The 27,361-nt window shown below is 48.9% G+C and overlaps 1 protein-coding gene across 1 annotated transcript in view; it reads right to left on the bottom strand.

Annotated features, from left to right (window-relative positions):
• Positions 1-6: 6 nt before the first annotated feature.
• Positions 7-27,361, bottom strand: part of LOC125617235 (DNA (cytosine-5)-methyltransferase 3A-like) — a 39,245-nt gene continuing 11,890 nt past the window's right edge. Inside the window, exons 2-5 of the mRNA XM_048804721.1 lie at positions 24,677-24,947; positions 18,154-18,197; positions 17,565-17,711; positions 7-1,252 (exon numbers count right to left, since the gene is read on the bottom strand). Of these exons, the coding sequence (XP_048660678.1) occupies positions 1,226-1,252; positions 17,565-17,711; positions 18,154-18,197; positions 24,677-24,893 (435 nt within the window). The 5' untranslated portion in view covers positions 24,894-24,947 and the 3' untranslated portion in view covers positions 7-1,225. The remainder of the gene's footprint in view (positions 1,253-17,564; positions 17,712-18,153; positions 18,198-24,676; positions 24,948-27,361) is intronic.

Raw genomic sequence — 27,361 nt, 5'->3', positions numbered from 1 at the left:
CCCTGCCCCCGCGGCCCCCTCCCGGGAGGAGATTAGCGGAGCCGGCCCGGCGGGGAGCCGCGGGAGCGGGGAAGGAGGGCCGCAGGGAGGGGCGGTGTGCGCTGGCCGCGGGCCCTCGGGGAACCTGGTGGAGTCCAGGGACGGGAGCGGAGCTTTCGGACGGTCTGGAAGAGCCGGGAGAAAGTTGTAGAAAGTGAGTTTCGCAGAAGCACGACCGGAAAAAGAAAGAAAAAGCTCACAGATAAGCGAGTCCCAGGCAGTTCAGGGAAACTCCGAATACAGATGGAGGGACAGAAGGCAGCCGAAAGGAAACTGCGCGCTCCAAGACGAGAACTGCTGGGGCGTCTCCCCTTCACGCTACAGGTGGACAGAGAGGGTGCTTACAAAGAGTGGTTGATAGATTCGGACATTGTGAGCCTCTAACTGGCCAAGTCCCGGGAGCCCCCGGGTGGCTCATTTTCCTATTTGTAATGTTGAGCTGTAAAGTAGAGCAATGCCTCCGTTCCCAGCCAAGCCATGTGTAGCTTAAGACGACATTATTGTCGCTAGGAACCTCCAGGTGTAGCCTCCGCCATTTCAAGCTCCCTCCTAAGCAGAGGCACCTACCCACAAGGTGACACAAAGTCTCCACCCAGAGCCCTCCATTAGATGGGCTGTAGCATCAGATCCAGGAACAGACACTTGGCCCTGCCCTCAGGGAGCTGCCAGATTCCACTAGTCTTGGGGAGACTGGAAAATCCACTGAAAAACAAGTGTATATAAGATAACTGTACCACAGATCCCAAGCAGATGGCTCACAAGACAAAAAAATGGGTGGTAGGAATGATGAATGAGGTTACAGAGGTCAGAGGATGAATGGGATTTGGAATGAGGTCAGTCAGGCAGGATAAGAGATAGAGATATTAGGCAAATGAAGGAGGGAGAACCATGCTCACCTCCACCCTCCCAGTTCCACTAAAGCTAAGAGGAAGAAAAATATAAGGATAGATTGTAAGAAGGGTCAGGCATGTCAATGGATATATTCTGTAACAGTGAAGGATATATTCTGACAAGATAAATGGGTATTTTAGAAAAATTAGTCCTATTTTCAGTTTGCAAGATGAATTAAAAAGGACAGCAAACTGAAGGTGAATGCTCCCAGCAGGAGAGGGCTGTCTGGCTGCAAAATTGGCAGAAACCTGGACTTGAGTTCTGATGCCACCAACATGACCTTGATGTGAGCCACTTAACCCCAAGAAGTCTGTTTTCTCATCTGCAAAACAAGAGAGATGACATCAGCTCTCTCAAGCTTCGAAGACCAGCATCCTAAGGACAATGAGATAACTCCCCAGGTGCCTGGCCCCCAGCCATAGTCAACTGGGACATACCAGCTGGAACAGGTATCAGAATAATGAGGACAAGAAATGCACTGTTAAGGACAGCCCACATCTCTTCAGGGTCTCAGCTTATCCTTCCCAGGGCCATCAGAACAAGTAAGCCCTGAAAAGAATGGAGGTCTCCATATCAGAGGACCTTCTGCATATAGGACTTGAGTTACAAGCTTCCCTCTCAACACTAAACTTGTTCACAAGGAAAAAGCAGTTCCATCAGCAACAAAAAAGTCCTCTTTCGTCCCAATCCATCTTTCAACCTAATCAAGTTATCTGTTTGAGACATCTTTTCAGGAGATGCTCCAGCCATCATGAGAAGCCCAGAATTTGGGGCTAGGTGTGTAGGTCAGTGGTAAAGCCTGTTCCTAGCATGAAAAAGGCCCTGGGTTTGCCCTGAATTTACCCCTCTTGCCTGCCCCTGACATTTAAGGAATGTGAAATGATTTGCTTAGGTGCTTGCCCTTCTGCTGCCTTCTTAGCATCTGGGCCCTGTCAACAACCACCTTAGACCTTCACCCCAGGCCTCCTCTCAAAAGGAAGTTTTTGATTTCTGGCTTGGCTCTTCTTTTCATATATCCTATCTCATCTGTGATACCTCCTTTTCCATCATAATACAACTGAACACCTCAGTCTGTTCTGTGGTCCTAGGACTTCTCCAGACAGTAATAAGGCCTGAATGTGCAGCCAAGATTGAAAAGTGTCAGAACTGACCATTTGCTTTTCTCAAATGGCCCACAAAGAAAGTAGCCACTCTCCCCTAGCTGTCAAACTTATTTATTTTCTTCCTTTAAAATTCAAGTCAAGCCAGATGTGGTTATGGACACCTGTAATATTAGCTACTCTGGAGACTGAGGCAGGAGGATTGTAAGTTTGAGGCTAGCCTCTGCAACTTACTGAGACCCTGTCTCAAAATAAAACTGAGGGCCTGGAGTTGTAGCTTGGTGGTAGAGTGTTGCCTAGCACTTGAGGCACTGGGGTTCAATCCTCAGTAGCACATAAAAATAGATAAATAAATGTATTGTGTTCATCTATAACTAAAACTATTTTTAACATAAATAAGTAAAATAAAATTGAAAAAAGGGCTGGGAATGTAGCTCAGTAGTTGAACACTTGCTTAGCAAGTGTAAGGTCCAGGATTCAATACCCAATGCCACAAAGTTAATTTTAATTTAATTCAAGTCAAATCTTAGCTCTTCCACACAGCTTCCCAACTTAAGAAAAAGGAAGCCCAGACTCAAAAGTATCCCCTAACAAAATGAGGGCATCTTCCTTTCCTGTGGCCATGCAGACAAGAAACACTGCCCTTTTACGGACTGAGTCATGTAACCAGGCATGTGTCTTCTTTAGGATCAGTAGACAAGAATCAGACCCCAAAGCAGAAGAGACCCCAAGATCTAGGATAAGTAAGAGGTGATTTTGGAAAAAGGTCAGATATTAAAAAAAAAAAAAAAATACAGGGTAGCCTTTAAGGAACCTCATGGTCACATATGCCTTTGACCTTCCGGGTAATTCCTGAGATAGGTCTTTTGATTGAGATAAAGATAGTCAACTTAAAATAGCAGCTTAATGTAAAATAAGCCCTGTCCTTGGAATTATCATCAAAGTATGTTGAAAGGAGGGACTCTTGGATGAAAAGAAGTGTGGTGGATGTCAAGAGCCTAAAAGAGGTGCTAGAGAGGAAGGATCCACCCTGGCCCAACAGAGAGGTGACCTCAAAGACAGAGCACATTTCCTCTCCGGCAGGCAAAGGCAGCAGTGACTCAACCGGCCACAGAGATGATGAAAACCTCTTGGGGACACCTGACTCTCAGCCCTATGCTGTATTCATCAAGCAAACTCCTAACTTTAATTACATTTTCCAGTGGCGCTCATACCTTTTATGTTGCCAGAAAACCACAGGACAAGTATTATGATCTGTGTGACCAGGACATGTCCTATTCTAAATTGCTAAATATACTCTTCTGGTATATGTCACTCTCTGGGGTCTTTGAAGAACATTGTCATAAGAGTGCACCCTTGCCAGGCGCCTGCCTATGATGCCAGTGGCTGGAGAGGCTGAGGCAGGAGGATCGCGAGTTCAAAGTCAGTCTCAGCAAAGCAAGGCACTTAGCAACTCACTGAGACCCTGTCTCTTAATAAAATACAAAATAGGGCTGGGGATGTGGCTCAATGGTTGAGTGTCCTGAGTTCTCAAATCCCTGGTACAAAAAAAAAAAAGGACTTTCAGGCCCAGAGAACTGAGATGAGACCCTAGGCCAGGATATTGAACCAAAGAGCAGTAATGCCTGGAGGTCCAAGCTGCAATGGCCACTCCTACTTGCCTTGTTTTAGCTCAAGTTCAGTGTTCTGTAGCATGTCTTAAAGTGCCCTGCTGGCAGGGTGAAGGCAGTCTATTTGTTGCCATAACCAACAGGACACTTAACACCTGTGTCCCTTTACTCAAAATCAGAGAAGCCACGACCCTAAAAGCCATCTGCAAAGCAACACACTGGGGAGTCACTGAATATTTTCTTCCTGTCCTCACTGACCCTACCAAACAAAAGACCGTGAGGTCAGGTTGGGTGTTCAAACCTGTCCTCCTGCCCCCAGCTTAAAGGCCTCAGTGCCAGGTGATCAATACTCTTTGCACAACACTCAAGGCCCCCACAAATCTGGAGGCCTCTGTGACATATCACGCAGCCCATGCTCTGCCACCCACTTGCCACTCCTCATGCTGCTCCTCTTGGAATGCTCTTCCCCTTCAACTTCCACCAGCCCAGATCCTGCCCATCCGTCTACGCCAGCTCACCAGTTACCTCTACCAGGGAAATTTCTCTAGCCCTGTGCTTTCCACTAAAGTAGCTACTAGCTGCATATAGCTATTGAAAATAAATAAAAATTAAAATATGGTTGTTTTTTGCACTAGCCACATTCTGAGTATCCAAGAGAACCACAAGTGAATGGGGGCTACTGTACTGGATAGCACAGATTATAGAACAGTTCCCTCCCCACAGAAAGTTCTTTTGGACAGGGCTGCTCTGGCCCTTTACCCTTGTTCCCGCTATTGTCCCTACCTTCCCCTATAGTCCCTTATCTACTACCTTGTCTCTTCCTTCTCCTGCTCCTCCTCCTCCTCCCTACCATGTGTAACCCTCCCTTAGATCTGCTGGTCTTACAGGAAGGCAGCTGTGTATACTCCTTTTCTCTGGGAGATAAATATCAGAAGGCCTGAACTGGATCTTAATTCAGTTTGATTTGGAAGCTCTGTGGACAGGGCACCTTAATGGAAGACTCAAACATTGGTTCCTGAACTGAAGGCAACATTGTCTCAGAAGCTTTATCCTAAGCCACCCAAGTTCCAGGTTGGGGGACAGATAACTTTCCACTGTAGAAATTCTAATGGTTGCCGAGGGTCCCGGGTCTAGGCTCCCCAAAGCAGCCAAGAATCTTCATTTTCCTATTCCCCTGCAATCCATGGGGGGTTGCAAGCAAATGACCAGGACTGGGCTGCTGGCAGTGAAGCTAAAAATAGCCACAGAGCCAACAGCTTGGAGTTAGCAGGACTTGTTGCTAAGGAGACGGCCGCAGAGAGAGCAACTAAGCTGGAGAAGGTGTCAGACATGCACCCAGAGAGCAGAGGCCATGCTGGGGGACTTTAAGTTGACAGGGGGGGTCCAGGGCTCCCACCTAGGGATGTGCAGCCTTCTAGCAGCTTCTGACTAATACTCTAAGTGGGGCAAAAGCCCCCCCCCCATCCCTCAGTACCTCATCTCCATGGAAACCACCATGACTTGGGTGAAGCACCAGCCCCTGGAAGGGAGGCCTCTGCCTGGAGCTGGTTGTTATGGCAACATCCCCCCCTTCCTGTCATTCTCTCTCTCCTGGCTTCTCCTGAGGGAAGAGGTGGGGGCCGGACTTGGCTTAGCCAGCATGACCAGGAAACACTGGCTTCCTGGCACAACTAACCTGCCAGGGGTTCCAGAAGCTCCTGGGAGCCTAGAAAGGCCAGTCAGCCCTCAGCCCCAGGTAGAACTTCCTTTTCTTTCCACGAGGCCTCTGCAGGTCATCCTGCCAGGAGAACCCCAAAACTTACTGGGTTTAAATGCGATTAGGATCACCCAAGGAGGATTTTAAAAATAGAGATTCTTGGGCCTTACCTATCAGCAGCACCCTTGGGGAGGGGCCCAGGACTCTAGTAAAACCTCTCTAGGTAATGCTGATGCCAGCCAGGTGTGAGAACCAGAGACTCTTTGTTACAAATGAGGAAACTGAGGCCTAGAAAGGACTGTGCCCACCTGAAGAGCCAGAATCACTAACTGAAGAGGAAGTGGGGTGGAGAGAAGACTGTAGGAAGGAGGACATGCGAAGGTGTGTGCCCATGCCACACTTCAGCCACTTGTCCCAGGCCAGCCACTTCACCTCCAGGGCCTTTCCCTTCTGCTCCCTTTCTGGTCATATCCTTTATTGCCTGATATTTGGTCATGATTTAAAACCGCAGGGCTGGACTAGCTTTGCCCTATGGAAGAAAGCAGAACGCAGTAGGCTGGGAGTCTGGTTCCCAGAGTGTACAGAATGGTGGCAGTCCAGGCAGATGATTTGGACTGAAAAGAGAAATCCATCCTCCCCCTCCTCCTGAAGAAAAGCAAAAGGGTCACCATGGCAACTGCAGTGTGCTGGACTAGTTGGGCTCCATGCCACAAGCCCAAACCTGGGCCCTGAAGCAGAATCTCTCCCTGCAGTTCAGGAGAGGCACAGCACTTGAGTGAGAGCCACTGGGCAGGGACACCCCCACCCCCACTTACCAGATTAATTTCCTGAAACCAACCTCAGTGAGCCTGCCTGAAACACACCTAGGCCCAATATGGCCCCAGGGTGAGTCCCAGGCACCTGCTGGGTTGGCAGGCCCTGAGGAAGGGAAAGAGAAGTGGAGAGATGGGCCTCCACCTTCTGTTACTCACAGCCTAATTGTGTATCACAGACCCGCCACACATAAACCACAGCCCACGTTCAAGACAACCTGCAATTAGATGGCAAATTACTTGGTAGCGACGCTTCCTACATGTGCCCAGGGAAATCAGACACTCAGGGATCAGCAAAGGCAGGAAGATTCAAGGGAAGACAAGCAAGGGTGTACCAGAATGGGCATACCCTCTCGCTTTTCAGGCAGGAATGGCCAGATTTGGGAGTCACCTACTGCTGCATTAGCCCCAGCAGATGAGGGGAAGAAACAAACACAGGCACAGTCACTAGCGGATCTGGTAAGAGGGGCTGAAGCATGGGACCTGCTCTGCCCGGGCTCAATGGTGCAAGCCTGTAATCCCAGTGGCTCAGGAGGCTGAGGCAGGAGGATTGCGAGTTCAGAGCTAGCCTCAGCAAGTTAGCAGAGGCACTGAGCAACTCAGTAAGACCCTGTCTGTAATAAAATACAAAATAGGGCTAGGGATGTGGCTCAGTGGTCAAGTGCCCCTGAGTTCAATCCCGGTAACTTCCCAAACGCACACACACCACCATCTCCCCCCCCCACCCCCGCAAAAAAGAAAAGAAAGATAGAGGCCCTCGGTTCCATCCCAAACACCACAAAAATAAGTAAATAAGATGCAGGGTAGAGGCCCTGCCAGAAAGCCAGTCCTTCCCTTCTCACTGACCCCCCTCCCCTCCCTGCCACCCCAGCTCTCTCCCAAGCAGCCCTCAGCCCTCCTCGCTCAGCCCTATGCTTCCCTAATGGCTTATGCTTGGAAGCCAGAGGGACCAGGGCTGCAGCTAGACCTCCTGCCTCCCTCTGCCCACCTGCATTCTCTTTCCTGAAGCTCCAGGGCTGATCCTCCTGTCCTGTCACTTTTGTCCACTAACAAAGAACTGCTGGGTCTGCATTGCTCCACCTGAGCCTGGGGACCTGGGCAGGCAGCAGAGATGACATTACAGGGGTGAGGTGTAGAAAGCTGCACTGACCCCAGGACTTACATGCTCCTTAACATGAGAATTAAGGGTGGGGGGCAGGTGGTGGGGGGAGAGGTGTAGTCTGGACTAGGCAAGGTATAGCTGATGACAAGACCTTACCTCACCACCTAGCTTCTCTGGACCCGTTTCCTAGCCAGCCAACAGGACTATAAATATCTGCCAAATATCACAAATAAGATCAAAGGAGGGCTGGAGTTGTGGCTCAGTGGTAGAGCGCTTGCCTGGCATGCGTGAGGCCCTGGGTTGGATCCTTAGCACCTCATAGAAATAAATAAATAAAATAAAAGATCCATTGACAACTAAAAAATATTTTTAAAAAATTCAAAGGAAATCAGAGTGGGCAATACTTGGAAAGCAGAAAAACCTTATGACAAGTTTGCTTTAGAACATGTGGATGTTTTCACTTTGTTTTAGAAGCCAGTCCTGGGGAGAAGTGCTAATTCTATACTGGGAGGAGGGGCAAAGGAACTGGTACACCTTAACCACCACCCTTCCCCCACCCTGTATTCCAGAATCTGGGGGCCAAGGGGAGGGGCTAAGGGACCACCATTCAGATTCAGGCATGCAAACCCTCTCAAGTTTCAGAGTCCAAAGAGAAAGAAGACCTAGCAGGCCCTGGGGACAAACATGGCTACTGCCATCTCCATCAGAAAGGGAAAATTTAAATTCCTGTACCCAGCCCTTTTCCGGTCTTCCCCCACAACCCTGCTCAGGCTTACAAAGTGCCTGCCTCCAAGCCCATCTTTTTTCCTCCACTGGTCCTTCCAGATCCAAGAGCCTGCATCTGGGCCTACATCAGAATGACCTGGAGACCTTTAGCAATGACTTGAGCTGGCTGCCACTAAATTCCCTGTGTGATTAATCCAGGCAGGTTGTACAGTTTAAACAAAATTCCCAGGTGACCCTACTGTGCAGAGGTCCCAGATGCAGGTTATACAATATTTCAGGGAATTTCTTCAGGTTTGGTTTAATTCTAAGCATCTGAAGCTTGGTGGTTCTCAGACTTTAGAAACCCCTGGAACCTTGTGGGGGGAACTGGTTGATATCCAGACCCGTCAAGCAATGCCCTGAGATCCTGCTGCAGTGGCTCGAAAGGGGACCTGTCTTTGGATACATTGCCCAGGTGATTCTGAGGGGTGATAAACAAAGCCACCTCCAGGGAACACTGAATTCTAGTAACACCTTCATCTTTGCTGTGTATAGAAAGCAGGTCTAACTCAATTTTCATTTTCTGATTTTTGCCTCACAAAGGTGCCTTTCAAACACCACCAAGATTCAAATACAGGGGAGTCTCAACGGTTATTCCTATTTTTGTTCAATCCATCTGAGCTGGAAGTGAAAATATAAATATTCGTACTGCCTACTCTTCATTGTTAAAGTGGAAGAAGGGAAGAGCCATGTTATCTGTAAAGTGTTGACATGAAGAATAGCTACGTCAGAAAAATGGTAAGGTGGGCAGGTGGTGTGGAGCGAGTGCAAAGTGACCAGTGACTGATGAGAGGGCTGGGGATATGGCTCAGCTGGTAGAGTGCCTGGCTCACATGCACAAGGCCCTGGGTTCAATCTCCAGCACCACCAAAAAAAAAAAAAAAGTGACAGTTGAGGATAAGGGACAGACCTTAGGAAGGACTCCACAGATGGGTGAGAAGGGGGCTTAGTAGACCTTAGTCTTCTAGCTGTCCAAGAAGTCTTAAAGCACGCTGCTCTACCTTTCCTTCCCTTAATTTTTTGCAGTATTGGGGATTGAACCCAGGGCTTCACACAGGCTAGGCAAGTGCTCTATCATTTACCTATACTCCCATCCTTTTTTACTTTATTTTGAAACAACGTCTCACTAAATTGCCTAGGCGAGCTTGAACTTGCATTCCTCCTGCCTCAGCCTCCACACCACTGTGCCCAACCCCAAAAACTAATTTTATGAACATTGTTTCATCAGAGTCTTTATAAGGATGTTTTGTATAATGTACCTCTAGGAAAAGCCTACGGGAGAGGTCTCAGAATTTGCTGATGTTTGGAGTTTTTGTACAAGGTAGTAGGGGTGACAAAGCGAGCTACAGGTCATGATTTAGTCCTCTTCACCACTGTAACATTTTAGAATCCCTGGAGTCATGGAGTCTAATTCTGTCCAGGGAACTCAAGTGCAGAGAGGAGAAAGAGCTCCTCAAATTGATCAACTAATCAGGGGCAGAAGCTAAGACCGGAAACCAGGCCTCCTGAATCTCATTCCAACATTGTCTTAATCCAATTTCACAATGTCAGACAGTCAGGAGAAAACAGCAAGTCAAGGGCAGGGCAAGGAACCAAGTGGAGCTGGGAGGGACAGGTCACAAGAGCTAAAAGGACCTGAGCCTCACAGAGTCAGGCAGCGCTGGAGGGTCTCTTCTAAACCTGCTTGAATTCATGACAACCCACGACTGGAAATCAGGAAAACTACCTGCCTGCAGAACAGAAGTCTGAGATCTGGAGTCTGGTTTTGCCCAGAGGCCTCTCCACTGGGATATCCATCTGGCTCTCCCCTATTTACCTCGGGAAATCTTAGTTTCCCGGTGGTAAAAACAGGGATGAAGTGCTTTTTATAGGACTGGGGGCGTATCTCAACAGGAGCATGTCCTAAGCGTGTGCTAATCATGCATGAGGCAGAAAGACCTAGTTTTAGTCCCCAGTACCAAAAACACAAAAACAAAAAATGAAAAACAAATGTATATAGTAATTGGGGAAAATATGTTTTAGGGGTATGGTGAAAGCTAATACTCTGGGTGTAAGAATGGTGCTCAATACAGTCTGCCCTCCACCCCCAGCTTGGGCTTTGCGGTGGCAGGCCATTGGATGCTGGATACATTATGAATATATTACTAACCCCCATATACTTATTTTCTCACTACTAAAAAGTGGGGGTTGTTCAGAGAGCTATTCTCTCTGTGCCCCCAGAAGTGAATACTCCATTGTGCAAACAGCTCATCCACTTAAAGGATACTGGAGAGTTCCTTTGTGGCAGTTTTCACAGCTTAACACAAAGGTCAGCCCTGGAAGCCACTCTTGATTATGGGCTGTCACAGGAGCACCTTTAAAAGGTGGCCAGCCTTTTGGTAAAGTGTACTTGTTGTGCCTGCTTCAACTGTCACTGGCTCCTCAAAGGGTGATGTTCGTTTGGAGGCACTTTTGCAGGCAAGGCAGTATTGTGAGGAATGTCTGCCTCAAATGCCCACCTCGGCTCCTAATTTGGTTGTAGCCCTTATTGATCTACTTTGCAAAAGCCCAGGAGATCACACCTTGGTCACCTTCTCTTCCCATAGCTCCTTGCACAGACGCCTACACAGGGGGCGCTGAGCAATTGCTTATTAAATGGAATATGGCCCAGCAGGAGGTAGTCCTCTAGACTTTCTCTCTAGAAGGCTGATCTTCCCAGGGCAGACAGGAAGAGCGGTCTTTTGGGACCACAGGTTGTAAAGCAAGAGGAAGTAACATTTGCTAAGCTTACCAAAGCAGCAGCACCACAAATGGCCAATAAACATATGAAAAGATGTTCAACCTTGCTTTTTAATCTGGGAAATGCCAATTATACTCATAATCAAAAAACATTCCCCTCCCATTTGATTAGCAAAGTATTGATGTTGGCAAAGGCAGAAGTCATCTCTACTCTGTTCTTGGAGCATAAATTGGTGCTGCCCTTTTTAGAGGGCAACTTGCCAAATTTTATAAAATGCAAACTGCACATTCCCTTTGAGTAGCAGTTTCTCTTTCTAGGTATCTGTCTCATAGAGACGCAGATGCAGAAAGAGACAGGATCTAGGATGTTCACTGCTGCAATAACTAGACAGCAAAATATTGTGCACAACATAAATGACCACTAATAAGAGGCTGGGTGAATAAAATCATAGTGATCTAAATGATGGAATGAAATAGGAATTACATGGTTAGACTGGCCAGGCTTATTGTAAATGAAAAACCAAGCTGTAAAATGGAATTAGTGTGGTTCCATTTATATAAAAGAAAAAAATCTGTGAAGAAAAATTATGTATTTGCATGTAAATCTAGATGGATAGGAATAATTGTGACATTTGTACACCAACCCAATAGCATGAAGCCCTTTAAAATTTTTTTTTTTCCCTTCATTGTAGTACTGAAGATTGAACTCAGGGGCACTCTACCACTCAGCTATATCCCCAGCCCTGTCCCCCCTCCCCCCCACAGCATCTCACTAAGGTTGGCTTAGAACTTGCAGTCCTCCTGCTTCAGCCTCTCAAATAGCTGGCATTACAGGTGAGTGCCACCATGCCCAGCACCTAAAGTATATATTTTTTAATATTTATTTTTTAGTTGTAGTTGGACAGAATACCTTTATTTTTATGTGGTACTGAGGATTGAACCCAGGGCTTCACACTTGCTAGGCAAGCACTCCACCACTGAGCCACAATCCCAGCCCCCTAAAGTATTTTGAAGAAGTTAAAATTGGGGTGTGGGGGACAGAGTTCTCATAACATGTATTTATAAAGAGATTGTATAATACTTATGTAATTTAAAATACTTTTTTTGTTTTGTTTTGTTTTTTTGGCAGTGCTGGAGATTGAACCCAGGGCCTTATGCATGCAAGGAAAGCACTCTACCAACTGAGCTATATCCCCAGCCCCTAAAATACTTTTAAGAAACTTATCAATCTCCTATTACATGCTAGCTCTGTGCTAGGAGTGTTAATTAAGGGTTGTTTCCTCTTTAATGCACACACCTGCAGGACATCTTTGCCCTCTTGGTAACTCCTGCCTGCCAGCCCTGGGGGCAGAGGTGCCCAGAGGACCTGCACTTAACAAACTGTGGTTGGGTAGAGGCAGTAAACAAACTGTTGAGTGCTGCTCCCATGGATTTGAGATCTACGCAGAAGAGCAGCACTTGGCCAAGTCTATCCACAGAGGGACTTTAATTTAGTGGTGAGTTACAGTGATGTCTAAGGTCTCACTACCAGGAAGCCAGCATTTGAACTTGCCCCCAGAGGCCATAGTGAACAGCACCCTGCAAAACTGCTCCTTGCTGGACAGTCTGAGATAAGGGCAGGATTGTGTCTGAAGGTAGTAGGTGGGGAAAGAGGAGGAGAGACTACGATATTTGGGCCACAGATGATTCATTTTCTTCACTATTTGGTATTTATTTTTGTGGTGCTGGGCATTGAACCCATGGCCTTGTGCATGCAAGGCAAGCACTCTACCAACTGAGCTATATCCAGTATTTATTAATATATTAATATATTCAGTGTTTATTAAGCTTCTAATTATCATAAGGATGAATGAGTTGAGGGTCCCGACCTTCAGGCTGGAAACCAGGAAAGAGACTAGGTCTTAGAGCAGTAGGACACGGTACCCCTGCCTTGAAGTAATTGATAACTTGGTTGGGGTAAAAAGATGAATGAGAGCGTTACAACATCGACAGGCTATAATGGAGTGCTAAAACCACTGGGTTAATGGTGGAAGTAACTGGGTTGAGAATATGAGAAATAGTCAGAGGCTATCTGACAGGATGGTGGACACAAGGGGGAGCCACTATGGGTTCTAGGAAGGTCCTGGTCATGATTAAAGCAGAGGATTAGTAAATAGATGGAGGGAATAGGACATGGGACAAAACAGAGGACATCAGCTTCCTAGTTCCTGCATGAATCCCCAGCCTGAGGGATGGAGAAAATGTCATATTTTCCTCACCTACTTATTTTAAATTTCATGATTTATTTTGTGGTATTCTAAGTGTTTTTTAAGCCTTGGGCAGTAGGTTGGCTTGGGTAGACTGAAGAGAAAGGAGTAAGCCTTGCTCAGTAACTGTGGTCTGATTGACAAGGGAGGTCAAGGGAAAAGGAAATTAAACTAGAGGGGAGGGGAGGGGAGATTTTGAGTGAGGGTCTCCCAGGTGTGGCATTCTGACCAGGGGAACAGGCAGGCTGGGGTCTGGTAGAAGCTCCCCAGCAGGGCACACAAGCCCTTCAGGCCTGACCTGCTCCCACATTCCCAGTTGGGCTCCACCAGCACCCCCTGAATTCCAACACAAACCTCCAACAACAAACTTCCACTCTTAGAAGCCTTGGGACCTCTGCACCTGCTGCTTACCTTCTTCTGATATGCCTTTCCTCTCCACTCCCCAAATTCCAGTTCACCCTATACTTTTTACTTTTTTTTTTTTTTTTTGGTACTAGGGATAGAACTCAGGGGTGCTCTACCATGGAGTTATATCCCCAGTCCTTCCCCAGGACTTTTTAAATTTTTCATTTTAAGACAGGGTCTCACTAAATAGCTGAGGCTGCTCTTGAACTTGCAGTCCTCCTGCCTTGGCCTCCCAAGTCTTTGGGATTACTGCCACTAGGCCAGCCCAGTTTCATCCTTTAAAAAGTCTAAAGCTGTCTCTTTTTGATGCATGATGACCCCTGGAAGAATCAGTCAAAGCCCCTGTTCAGTACAATACACTTTCTGCAGGTACCCTGAGCCCTCCTCCTAAGCTTCCAGTATTTTACATGGTGCTCAGACAGGAAGAGTTCTGGGAATGGGTTCAGTAAAGATGCCTGAAGGAAGTTTTGTTTGTTTGGTTTGTTTTTGTATTAGGAATTGGACCCAGGGGCACTTTACCACTAGTGGGGAGCTACATCCCCAGTCCTTTTTATTTTGAGATAGGGTCTTGCTAAATTGCTGAGGCTGGTCTTGAATTTGCAATCCTCCTGCCTTAGCCTCCAAAGTCACTGGAATTACAGGCATCCGAAGTTTTGAAAAGTGGTATTACACTCCCTGGTTGGGAAATGCTGGTTGCACCTTGAAGTGGCAGTGCCAGAGAAATAGGTGTAGCTAAGTCCTGGAGCCTGGGGGTTTTCTCAGGAGGGGAGATATCTTTCTGGGGAAGGGGTAGGTATTTGGATCTCTGAGACCAGATGAGTGGTAAGTGGATCAAGACTGGCAGAGGGTGGCATAGAGGTCTGGGTTGCTGTGGTTTTTAGGAAGTACAGAGGATGCTGCTGGGAACTGTAGCTGCCAAGAGATGGGAACCTGCAGGGTCATCAGGAAGGCAGTTTCAGAAGAAAGGGTCAAATGCTGAAGAGCTAAAATGAGACTAAGAAGATGGATTTCTGCACCACCTAGAAATCAGGTCTGATAGTAACCGTTAACTGCTCTTTAGTGTGGCAGAGTACGTAGGATGGGGGAGGTGTTTGAGCATCCTAAATCTACCTGTGTTTCCCCAACATTCTTGCTACCTGCAGCTGACCCTACCCTCCCCCCTGGATAGCCCAGGAAGACAGTTTGGGATTCAGAGCTGGGCCCACAAAGAAACAGGAAACCTAAATGCTAATTCCATGCCAACCCCAATCCCCATTTGCTATGTGAGCTGCGGCCAGTCATATAACTCTCTGGCCCAGTCCCCTAATCTGAAAATGAGGGGATCAATAGTTTTAGAACCTGACTGGAAACTACAGCATTCTTTATGACATCTTTAATTATAGCATAGGAATAAAGAACAATTTTACTGGCAGAAAAGATATTTTGTTTGGAGATCTCACATTATGAGACCTGTAGTATTTTATTTTTTTTAATATTTGTTTTTTTAAATATTTATTTTTTTAAATATTTATTTTTTTTAGTTGTAGTTGAACGCAATATCTTTATTCTATTTATTTATTTATACGTGGTGCTGAGGATTGAACCCAGGGCCTTGCACATTCTAGGCAAACAATAACCCCAGCCCAGAGACCTGTATTATTTTCAATTGTGTATACCTTTATCTCAGCTACTAGGGAGGCTGAGGCAGGACAATCACAAGTTTAAGGTTAACCTGGGCAACTTAGCAAGACCATGTCTCAAAATAAAAAATTAAAAAGGGCTGGGGATGTAGCTCAGTGGTAGAGTGAAGCATGAAGCCCTGGATTCAATACACAGCACCACAAAATTAATCAATCAATCAATTAACTAATTAAAGAACTTGTAAAACTTTTGATTAAAGTTCATTGTCACCTTTATTGGTTGGGGTGTTAAATCTGCTAAATTTTAGTATCTATTTTGATACTAAAATTTAGCAGATTTACTAGAAAAATAATTTTTTTGGGGGGTGTTACTGGGAATTGAACCCAGGGATGCTCTACCACTAAGCTATAGTGGTAAAGCTTTTAAAAATTTATTATTTCAAAACCTATTTATTTTTTGGTGGTACTGGGAATGGAACTCAGGGGCACTCTACTGCCGAGCTACATCCCATCCCTTTTCAATTTTGAAACTGGGCCTTGCTAAATTGCAGAGGCCTTGAACTTGTGATCCTTCTGCCTCAGTTTCCTGAGACACTGGGATCACAGGTGTAGGCCACCGTGCCCAGCCCAGCAAATGTTCTTAATAAAAAAGGAAAGAAAAAGAAAAAAAGTGTTAACTTTTAGTAGAAAACTTATAATTTAAATATATATATTTATCCTTATTCCTGTGAGCTGAGAAAACCCTTTTCATTATTGTAACTGAGGGAGCCCAGTTTGAGAAGCTCTTCCAAGTCTAAAAGTCATAATCTCTACATTTCCTGCCTCAGGGCTTAGTGAGAACAGAAAAAAAAAAAATGCATAAAATGGGTCAAGAACCAAAGCCCCTGTGTTTGAGTCCCAGGGTCCCAGGAGCGAAGCCAGAGCTGAGGAAGAGAGTCTACTTCCTGAATCCCCATCCCAAAGCCGCTCAGGGCTAGGTGGCTCTCCTCTCCTCCACCTGGTGCAGGCTGCTGCCCTTTTCCCAGGCTCCTTCAGGGGAGTAATTCCTGCCTTCCTGAATCCCAAAGGAATTGGGAACAATTGAGGAGCCAGGCCCCCCCCTCCCATTGTTTGGAACTTTCTCCAGAGCCAACTCTCACACAATGGCAAATGGCCTGGGGTCAAGATGATGGAGAGCTAAGGTGAAATGCCCCACGTGGTGGCAGTTTCCTCTCAGCAACCCCACAGCCCTTTCTTTTTGTACTTTCTCTTCTCATCAAACACAGGAGACAACCACGCAACAAATTATGCTTGGCGGGCTGACTTCCCTCCTTGGTCTTCCGGTCTCCACTTCCTCACCTGCTCTCCTGGTTGAAGCCCTCGTGCGCTCCCCACACCCTCCTACCTTCCCCCACAGAAGCTGCTCTTAGACAAGCTCCCTTAGGCTTTCCCATTCGTGGGCAAGTCTCCAGGAGCTGAGTGTCACAGGGCGGCCAGCCACTCCCCCAGGAGCCCTCTGTTTTCTGACACAGGCCTTCCTGCTCTTCACCACTAGCCCTCCCTCAGGCCTCTGCCTGGGCGCCTCCCCCTCTCTGCATGGCCCACAGAGGTTGCTGTTCCTGGACAGGATTCTTGCGCTTTCTCTCCTCTCTGCTAGGTGAGCTCCTTGGTTCCTATGGATTAAAATGCCAGGTTTCTTTTGACTCCACCTTGATACCTGCAGCCTGTACTTTCCTAAGCCCAGCTTTCAGGCACCTCGCAACTCATGCTGAACCCCTAAATCCCACCTGCCAACACCTCTTCCTCCTCTAGTGCTCCTACCAGAGTAACTGGCCTAACCACAGCCATGTCTGTGGGCCAGACCCCAGAGGTGGCCTTGCGGGTCTGTTCCCCATTCCTCCCTTCTGTCAACAAGCCCTACTGATTCTGTTCCAAAAAACAACCTAAAGCTGTCTGTCCTCTGTCTCCAGTGCTGCCACTTGAATCCACATCGACTCACTCCTCTGCACAGGTTTCTTCTATGACTCCCCAGTTCAGTCAGTCATCAGCTTTTGCTGGGATCTGCAAGGCCTGGATGACTGGAGCCTGCTCCTCTCCAGTCTCATCTGGCCCCATTTTCCCACTTGCTCACCTCTGGGCAAACAGTTTGCCAAAAAGCCAGCACCTCCTCGTTTGTACCATTTCCTCTGTCCAGAACATTCTCCCCCACCCCATTTCCCACAGACCCAACTCTTCAGTTCCTTTAGAGCTGAAGTGAAAAGCAACCTCCTCTGGGGTCACCCCACCTAGAGCAGGCCTCTGTTATCTTGTTTGAGCCCCTTGTTTGTTTCCTCGTCCCCCCCATCAGAATGTCAACTCCATGAAGGCAGAAACCATATACGCACACACAGCCTAGTACACTGCCTGGTATACCATAAGTGCTTAATAACCATTAGTCCAAAGAACAAATGAATCAGTCACTACCTAGAGATCAAGTAGTTCCCTGGAAATTCTAGGGGTAACTTGAGGAGGAAGGAGGCTTGACCAGAGGGTGGGGACAGGTACATGGGACAGGTGGGGGCTCAGGCCAGAAGGCACCTCACCTCCCTTTTCCAGCGTGCCAGCCACTCGTCCCGCTTGCGCTTGCTGATGTAGTAGGGGTCCCCAGCCTGGAAGGTGAGCCGCGGCATGGGCCGCTGGCGGAGGCTGGACTCCCAGCCCAAGCCACCCCGCAGCCGGCCCCGGGAGCCCTAGGACAGAGAGACGGCAGAGAGACAGACAGGCATTAAGGTGGGCACTGTTGCCCCTGTGGGCCCCTCCTGGAAGAGGAACTGAGGGGGCACTCACCTCAAACAGAATATGAGAATTCTGGCTGCTGGCCAGAGGGGGCAACCAGGGAGTGCCGGGCAAGCCCCGTCTGGGCCAGAGAGTGAGGGATGTGGGAGGTGGGGGCATAGAGACAAGGCCACAGGGAGAGTGCTCCTCCACAGGGGGAGGATGTGCTGGCTGCATGTCTGGGGAACCTCCAGCTGCCACCCCCATTTCCTCTCCTCCTCACAGGGGGATGTCAAAGAAAGAGCAGGGGCCCACTCTCAGGATCCCCTCACACACACTCGCTACAGTCGCTCAGAGCGGTGGCTTTCTTCTAGAATCAGGATCCACAGAGCCCCTGGGGGTGAGGAAAACACTTGCCTCCATTTTCATGGATTCGATGTTGGTCTCCTTCTGTTCTTTGCCTGTGGAAAGGGAAGAACAAGGGGACTGTCGGCAGAATTACAGGGGTAGCTCAGAGGTTGCACCTAGAGCCGGGGTCACTGCCTGCCACAGAGAATAGCATTTGGTCATTCAGGTGTTAACCATGTTGGCCACACAGACTCAGAGGAAGGCCAAGAGCACAGAGAGAGAACTGGGGCCAGTTCAAGGACAAAGTATACAGAAATAATAGAAATTGCCAGGTGTAGTGGCACATGTCTGTAGCTACTTGGGAGGCTGAGGCAGGAGGATCTCTCACATTTGAGGCCAACTTAGGTAACTTAGTGGGACCCTGTCTTAAAATAAAAAGAGTTGGGAATGTAGCTCATGGTGAAGTGCTAGACTAGCATGAGCCCCTGCATTCACTACCCAGAACCGAGAAATAAAAGACAAAAGCTGGGTCTGTGATTTCTGGCCCACTGATTCTGCCTCAGGTACACAGAAGGGGCCTAAAAATATCTCCACTGTGCAGCTCACATTCAACAGAGTTCCCTTCCAGAGCAGGGAACAGGAAGGTAGAGAGGGCCCCAGACTGGTTGCCTTCTGAGGCCCTGCAAGGGAGAGTCTGCTTCTATGTGTAGAGTAGGAAGAGGTGCCTGCGGGTAGGAGGATGTGTGACCTGGTGAAGCAACTTGTGTCTGTGATTCTCAGTCTCCTCATCTGGAGTATAATGATGCTGGAGATGATTTCCAAGATCTCCCTGAGTTCTAGCTATGGTGGTGCTGTTATTAATATCTACCTGTGTCTTCATTGCCTCCCATTCTGGGTTCCCTGAGCTCAGTTTGTAATCTACAACTCTTGGTTTTAGATTCCAACTTTCCCAGTGTGACCTCCCTAACCTCTCCTGACCGGTTTTACTGAAAAAAAAAGTGGATAACCTTCTGACCATTCTAACATGATTAATTTAGTGAAACTCGAGCCTAGAGCCCAGCTTGGTATATAGTAGGTGTTCAATCTGTGAATGTTGTTCCCCTTCCCTAAGACATTCCCTGGCACGCAGCATCTCCCTGCTCCTCTACCCCTGGCTGTTCTGGGCCTTGATTCCAGTTCTTTGAAGGGACATCTGGCAGGGGGAGCAGAAGCCCCCTTCACCCCTGTCTTTAGAAGGATCCTCCCTTCTTCAGGGCCCCTCCAGGCCACAGAAGAGGGCAGCCGCCTGCACTTCTGCCATGGTCCTCGCCCCTCAGAGGCCCTTTCAGGGTCAGCACAGCAGGCAGTTTTAGGGGGTCTGGCTGTGGGTTTGGGTGACAGCCTTCCCTAGCTTCCTGCGGGAAGTGGGGCCGGGAGGGAGCCCCCCTGTTGCCCGGGCCCCTGAACTCCTTCCTCTAAAGCCAAGAGACTGTTGAGCTGGGGCCAAAGCAGGAAGGTCACTAAAACAGGCTGTCGGGCCGGGGGCGTGGGGTGGTGGTGGAAGGAGACAAAGGGCCCAAAACGGAAAAAACAGCCCCTGCTTCATCCCCCGGCTCTGGAGCGGAAGCCCGCAGCGTTTAAGGCTCTGGATCCTCAGCCCGGGGGTGCTTCCCTCCCTCTCACCCTGCACCTGCCCCACGGAGCCCAGGACAGCCATGTCTGTCCCCAGAGGCTCTCTTCTGGGTGACAGCTGGGGGAGGCAGGAAGGGCCAGCCCACCCTGCCGCCCCGTGGGCCCGCGGCCCGGCGGCGCCTGTCACTCGGCGCGCGTGGAGGCGGCGCGGGGGAGGAGAGCCGCGTCTGTCACGGCACGTGTGTGGGTGGGCGAGCGCGCACTCGCGGCGCTGTGTACGTGACCGGCCTTTTAAGGTATGTCTCATCCGTCACATCTCTGTCTCTTCCTCCCTGCCTCCTTTACGTCCTGGCTCCCACCACAACCAGCCCCCTAACTTTTTGCGGGGTTCCCCTTCCGCCAGCCCAGGGCCCCCTCCTCTCCGGCTAAGGCCCCGCCCCCCTCGGACCTCCGCGCTCTGCCGGCCAGGCCCTGGGCTGCCAGCAGGGGGCGCCTGCTCTAGATCGGCAGCAGCCCAGCCACCGGGCTCCAGGTGGAGCCGCAACCGCAGTCACCGTGTCAGCCCTGCGGCTGGGGGCTGGTAGTGGGGACCCCCGCTCTGGCCCTGGGACCCAGAAGTCGAGGCCCTCAGCTGCATTCTCTCCCAGCCTCCCTTTGGCCCTAAACATTTCCTACCTGGGACCCTCCATGGCTTGCGATTACATTTACGGAGAAACATTTATTCATCAGAATGGAAGAAAATCAGGGCTGAAATGAATTGTAGAGATGTTTGAGTCCAACCCCTAAATTTTTAAATGAAGAAATAAGAAACTGAGGCCTGGGAAGTGGAGCGACTTACAGCCAGAGCTGTGGTCAGATTTCAGGGTTCCCTTTCCAATGAACCACTAATTTTATTTCTTGAGGTACCCCCTTCCTGATTTCCAGTCCACAAGTTCCCCCAAACAGAATAACTTTTCCTTATGCAGTTTCCAACTGGCTTCTTTCTGGAATTTTCTCCCTGACAGACTGCGCATGCCCACTTGACTGATCTCCCCGCATGCCTCTCCCTCCCTCTCCTCTCTCACTCTCCCTCTCTCCCTCGCTCTCTCAGCGAGCGCTTGCTCTCTCGGCTCTCTCTCTCTCTCTCTCTCACACACACACACACAGACACTTTCCAGCCTGGCCCAGCAAACAACCACCGGGCTGCCTCAGAATGCGGCACTTGTGATGAGGCAGGCAGTCGGCTGCTCTCCCAGCGCTCCCTCTGCAGCCCATCTGCTCCTGGCCTAGTCCCAGGGTCCCAGGCAGGGCAGGTGGCTGTGCGCCTTCCAGGGTGGCCCTGGCAGACTGGAACATGACCCCCCCCCCACCACTGGGCATCTCAGGTCCTGGGAGCAGGGGAGGCCAGGGGCTTCTAATACTTACCTGTGGTTTCTGAGGCTATGCTCAGCCTGGTCACCCTAAGTTCTCTTTGAAATGAACCCAAATCCCCATGACAGGGCTGAGCCCAGGTTTACTCAGAGCAGTCACTAGGCCAGTATTGGGCCCCATGCTCTGTCTGACCAGAGAGAAGCTTTGTGCTGACCCTAATCTGGTCCTTTTATAGTTACGTAATCTTGGGTATTTTAACCTTTCTGAACCCCTTAGTCCCCCATCTGTAAAATGTGGATAATAAGAATCTTCCAACATGCTCACAAAAATACAATATAAGAATAGGGTGCTGGCACATGCCTGTAATCCCAGCTACTCAGAGGCTGAGGCAGGAGGATTGCAAGTCAACCAGCCTGGGCAACTTAGTGACCCTGGCTCAAAATAAAATAAAAATTTAAAAAGGGATGGGGATACAGCTCAGTGGTAGAGTGTTTGCCTAGCATGCATGAGGCCCTGGGTTCTATCCCCAATACTGCAAAGAAAAAAAATCAGGGCTTCTCAGACTTTACTATGCATAGATCTGAGGATCTCTTCAGATGTAGAGCCTGCTTTAGTAGGTCTGAGGTAGAGCATGAGATCCTTCATTTTAGCTCCCTAAGCAATGCTGACACTGCTGGTTGTGGAACACTGAATAGTAAGGTAGCAAAGCACATCAACATCAGCTTGGTGATGGACAGAATGTTCCCTTGTCATTAGGATCCTCTGTGGCATCAATGCCAGGAGTGCAGGTACAGTCACAGGGCCTGCGGGTGGCAGGCTCTTGACCTCATTGCTCATCTCATCATTTCACCTCTTCCCGATTCTTTCTCCTGGCCTTACTCTCAGGATCCATGATCCTTGCTCTCGGGATCTGCTGGAATACTGCCTAAAGTCTTCCGTTTTTTGCTGTATAGGAACTAATAAAAGGGGTACCAGGAGAGATGGGTGGGACTCCTGGAACGAGGGGAACTGAAAGGAGACCATGGCTGAGTCACTTCCTCCCTGGGGCCTTAATCTCCTTCCTCATCTGAACCTACCAGCTGAGTGTGCTCTGGGTCATCTGACTGCTGGACCAGGGGAGGCCTGCACACCCACTGCCCCCTGGCAGAGCCTCCAGGAGGCCACTTCCTACCCCTCTCGGTAATGCCTCACCAATCTCAGCATTCTGGCTGCTCTGCAGTGGCCTCTGGGGATGCCATGGCTCTGATCCCTACCAACATTTCCACTTCCTGGATAGCTGAAGCCACTCAGAAGTGCCCCAAGGTCAAATTTTGGAGGTGGAGATGTCCAGCACTTGTGCCACCATCCATTCTAGCATTAAGATTCTGATGAAATCCTCCATGTCTGAAAGCCCCAGCCTAGGAATAAGGAATAGTCCTTAATATTCCCTTACCTCTGACATTACTGGCTTTCATCACCTCCTCCCCCTCTCATCAGAGCCAAACAGCTTCCCTTCAATGCCTGCAGCTGCCTCCTAACCTCCTTCCCAGACACTTCCCTCCACTGGGGGTCCAGGCAGCAAAGTGATCTTTTCAAACTGCAGAGCCTCTTGGGTCACTCTTGAGAGGCCTGCCTAGTCTGACATCTGCTGCCCACTGCCTCTTACTCTTTCCCCTGGCTCTGTCCACTCCAGATTGGTGGCTTCTGTCAGATCCTGGGGTGCCCTGCTCCTTCCCACCTGGGAGTGCACCTGGGAACAGGGATGTACTCACTCTGACTCTCAGCCCTCGCCCGTTAGACTCTAGCTCATCCTTCAGCTTAGACAGGACAACCTGGGCCAGTTTAGATTCCTTTGTCATAGCTCCTCAGGGCACCAGGTTTCCTTACCCTTACAGCATTACTTTCCACACATTTTAAAGGGTGTAGTCCCTTGGCCCACTGTGATATCCTTGGGGACAAGAACCAGGCTTTTGTTCATGATAGCTTCCCTGACCAGCACAGGTCCTGGTACATTCTAAACAGTTTAATGAACACCTGTTGGCTGACTGAAGGAGCTCCAGAGAAGAACTAGAAATGCCAACAGGGAGACCCCAAAGAGCAGCCTTGGAGCTCTATCTCATCGCTGGCAGGAGGGGCTGGCCCAGCCCTGGGCAGCAGCATGCTGCCCATCCTGGTGTGATCCCAGTGACCTAGAAGTGGAGCCACCACATCTGCTTGGGAAGGGCTGCTGGCTGTCTCCTCCTGCACCTCTGCACTGAGAACCGGAGAAAGGGTGTCTCTCTCCCTTCCCTCCTTTTCACTCTCCCCAGGCTCCCCCAACCCTCCCACAAAGTATGAGATAGACGTTGGGAGGCCTGGGCAGTGTGGGAACGACCTATGACAAGCCCCATTCCAGAACAGCAGAGAATGGGAAGCAGAAGAGCAAGAGTCGGCAAATCCTGGCTCTGCCACTCTCAGGCGTGGGGGCCACGAACAAGGCACTTTATCAGCCACAATTTTCCCCCTTAGGATGGGGATAATAATACCTCTTGAATGAAACTGTTTGGAGTAGTAAATAAAACAACAAACGCAAAGTGCCTCAGAAAGTGCCTTGCACACAGTGGAGCATCATAAATATTTGTTGAATAGCAAATGAAAGATATTTTAAAATAAGTTTGGAAATCTCTTTTCTGGAAATGTTCTCCATTCTGCATAAATATTAGGTTTGGATGCATGCAAAGTAAGTTAAGCCAATTAATCAATTTACTCATTCCATCAGACACACTTGGAAGGAAGACTTTTTGAAATTAAAATGCACATATGCAAAACAACCTGGCAGGGCCCTGGGAGGAGCAAATGTGATAATGTCTGAGGAAGTGCAGTGTAAGCTGTGAAGCCCCACACAAATGCTAGTTGTCCTCATTACTAACTTGTTTACAGCTCGGTTGGCCCTGAAATCTCTGGCTTAACCTGAAAGAGAAAAGTGGGCAACATTCCAGAAATCCAGGACGAGGCCAGAAAGTCCCCAGATGAAGAAGCCTAGGCTGGCTGGGCAGTGCACAGAGCCACCCCTCCCCCACCCCGCCCTCTCCCACACCCCATTGCCACAACCAATTTTCCAATGGAATCAACCAGACTGTGGTAGTGTCGGGGTGGGGATCAGGAGCTCTGTGCTGGGGGAGGCAAATAGGCTATCTGTTGCACTCACATTCTCAGGTCAGGGCAGATACACACACACATGGCAGTCCCCAAGAACTGCCAGTCATGTGGAAGAGTAAGCAGGCCAGGTGGGGGCTAAGGGAAACTGAGGCACCTGGCCAACCGAGCAGGAAGGGGGATGCCCATTATTCTCGTCTAGCCACCCTTGGCATTGTGCAAACCCACTGATGCCAAATCTAGCTTTTTTTTTTTTTCCTTCCCATGAAAAGCCAAAACTCCAGATTTTTATGTGAAGTTTCTTGATTTTTAAATACTGGTAACTAATTTTTTAAATGTTTAAAGCACTGTGTGGGCCAAATAAGCCATGTGTGGCCGCTGCATTCAGCCAGCAGTCTGCAGGCCACAGCTTGGCAAGCAGAGCCCCATCTCCCACCCTGGCCCATCCTGCCGGGACCTATCTGCCAGGGAACTGGTCTTGGCCCTCAGGGGATCAGTGGGCCCAGAACAGACTCACCCTCTTCTGCAGAGGCTCCCCGGCCCTCCTTGGGTGCACAGCAGCCATTCTCCACTGCTCTGGAGGCTTCAGGCGGGGACTCAGCTGCACCCTCTCCCTCGGCTGGGGCCCCGCCCTTCTGTCCACCAGCGGGGCTCCCTTCCTCAGGCTGGGGCTCACTCCGCTTCTCCAAGTCCCCATTGGGTAACAACTCTGCAGGGCCGGAGTCCTGGGCCATGGACAGGGACTTGGAAGTGGCCGCAGAGTCCTTGGGTGTGTCACTGCTTTCCACCTGGAAACAAAGGAAGATGCACAGGGAAGGGTTAGGCCAGGACCTTGGCCTCTTTTGGGTCACAGACTCTCTGACATTCTGGTGGAAGTTATGCACCCTCTGTCCAAGAACTGACAAGCAGACACATTGTTTGCTTTCGACATCAGAGGGTCTGTGGCCTGACCCCCACATTAAGGGGTCTGTGGACTCCAGTGTGAGATAGAGGGTAAGATGCAAAGCAGGTTGGCCAGCCTGGTCCTGCTGGCACCCCTGTGGACCCCAATTCACTAAGGTTCCTAGGGCTTCCAAGCCTTCTCTGCAGTCCCTTTTCAAAACAAATAGCATTTTCATGTTATTTGTCATCAAACCAGGACCCTTCCCTAGAAGATTCCAGTGCCTCCAGATCAGTTCTGGGAACCCCAGGCTGGCCTGACTTCTGTGGTGAGAGCATCCACAGCTTTCCTCCTGGTGTCTCAAAGCTTGAGAGTCAAAGGAGGCCTCTCAAAGAAGCATTTCCTGGGCCAAAGCCCAGTACAGCTCTCTGCCCCTCAGATTAGGCCCCCATGGGTTCTGGGAGAGCCAAGGCCCCAGCAAGCAATCTGCAGCCTTTGCAGCAGCCACTCCTGAGCATGGGAGTCTCACTGCCCCCTCAAAAGGCAATGCAATGCTTCATCCCATGAAACCTGAGGACTGAGTTTGCTCAGGTTCCAGCTAATAGAAACCAAGTATGGAGTCATCCTAATGGCCCTCGCACGCCCCATTACAGCCTCTCAGTCTTCCTGGGAAGCGGGTGAGGAGCCCAAGACTCTGGGAGAATTTTATGACTTCTTTAAAGTCACTTAATTTGTAAAGACAGAACAAGTGCAGAAAAGCCAGTGTCCTTTGTGCTCTGTGCATGCATGCTCTGTCCTCGGCCATCTGAAGGGAAGAGGTCAGGACATCTTGGGAAGAATGCTAGTGGTCAGCTTGGGGCAGAAAAAGGCCAGGGTCCCTGCACTCACTGCTCTGCCACCCTCCTGAGCATCAGGTTGTACTCAGCTGCCCTCCATTACAGGATGCCTGGGGCCAGGAAGTAGAAGGCCAGGGGCAGAATGGGCTCAGCAAGCCTCCAGGAAGGCACTGCCCTCAGCAGGTGCATTGGTTTCCTCACCTGTGAGGTGAGATGACTAGGCTCAACCAATGGGAGTTTTGTTTAAGTCTCCCCCCCCCCATTATAGTCCTGAGTCCTGGGCCATGGATGGGGACTTGGCTGGGGATAGGTTGATGGAAGGGAACTAATTTATAGTTAGAAGTAAGAAGCTATGGTGTGCAGTTGCACAGTAGCGTGATGATAGATATGGTACCGTATGTGTCAAAAAGAAGAAAGAATTTTGTATGTTTTTAGCATAAAGAAATGATAAATGTTTAAGGACAGAAGTATGTTTAACCTGATTTAAACATAATATATACATTTATCGCGATATCACATGGTACCCCATTAATATGTATAACTTTCTTTCTGGACTCAGGGGTTCTCTACCACAGAGTTATATCCTCAGCCCTTTTTATTTTGTATTATTTTACTTTAATTAATTAATTGCAATACTAGGGATTAAACTCAGAGGTGCTCTGTCACTGAGTTACATCCCCAGCCTTTTTTATTTTTTGAAACAGGGTCTCGCTAAATTGCTGAGGCTGACCTTGAGATTGCAATCCTTCTGCCTCAGCCTTTGAGTTGTTGGGATTACAGGCGTGTGCCACCACACCTGACTTTATTTTTAATTTTGAGAAAGGTCCTCATTTAGTTTCCAAGGCTGGCCTTGCATTTGTGATCCTCCCACCTCAGCCTCCAAAGTTGCTGAGATTTTAGGCAAGCACCACTGTACCCATAATGTGTATAATTTTTATGTATCAACTGAGAAAAATTAGTAATAAAAAGACATATATTATTAAATTTCGGGGCTAGGGATGTGGCTCAAGCGGAAACGCGCTTGCCTGGCATGCGGGGGCGCTGGGTTCGATCCTCAGCACCACATAAAATAAAAAAAATAAAGATGTTGTGTCCACCGAAAACTGAAAAATAAATATTAAAAAAATTCTCTCTCTCCTCTCTCTCTCTTTAAAAAAAAAATTCAAACTGCACAAAAATGAATGAGGTTAAGCAACCTCCTAATATAACTCCCCATGCCCCAATCACTCCCTACAAGGTGAACCATTACTAAGAGTTGGGCAAGCATCCTTTTTAGACTTTTTACGGTCGTGTGTAAGTCACACGTTTAACCATACATATTCACAGTGTATCCAGATTCAGAATCATGTTTTTATCAAAGGTGCGACTTGTAATGTTTTGCAACTCACTTTTCCCTTAATAAACAGTGGGCATTTCTCCACACAGTGCTTATGGATCTGCCTCCTGTTTAATGGGCGCTCCAGGATTTGTGTACCGGGTGGACACT

Source organism: Marmota marmota, unplaced genomic scaffold, assembly GCF_001458135.2.
Source record: "Marmota marmota marmota unplaced genomic scaffold, marMar, whole genome shotgun sequence".
NCBI classification, from domain to species: domain Eukaryota; kingdom Metazoa; phylum Chordata; class Mammalia; order Rodentia; family Sciuridae; genus Marmota; species Marmota marmota.
The sequence above is the reverse complement of the archived record's forward strand: the minus strand, read 5'-3'. Positions and strand labels throughout refer to the sequence as shown.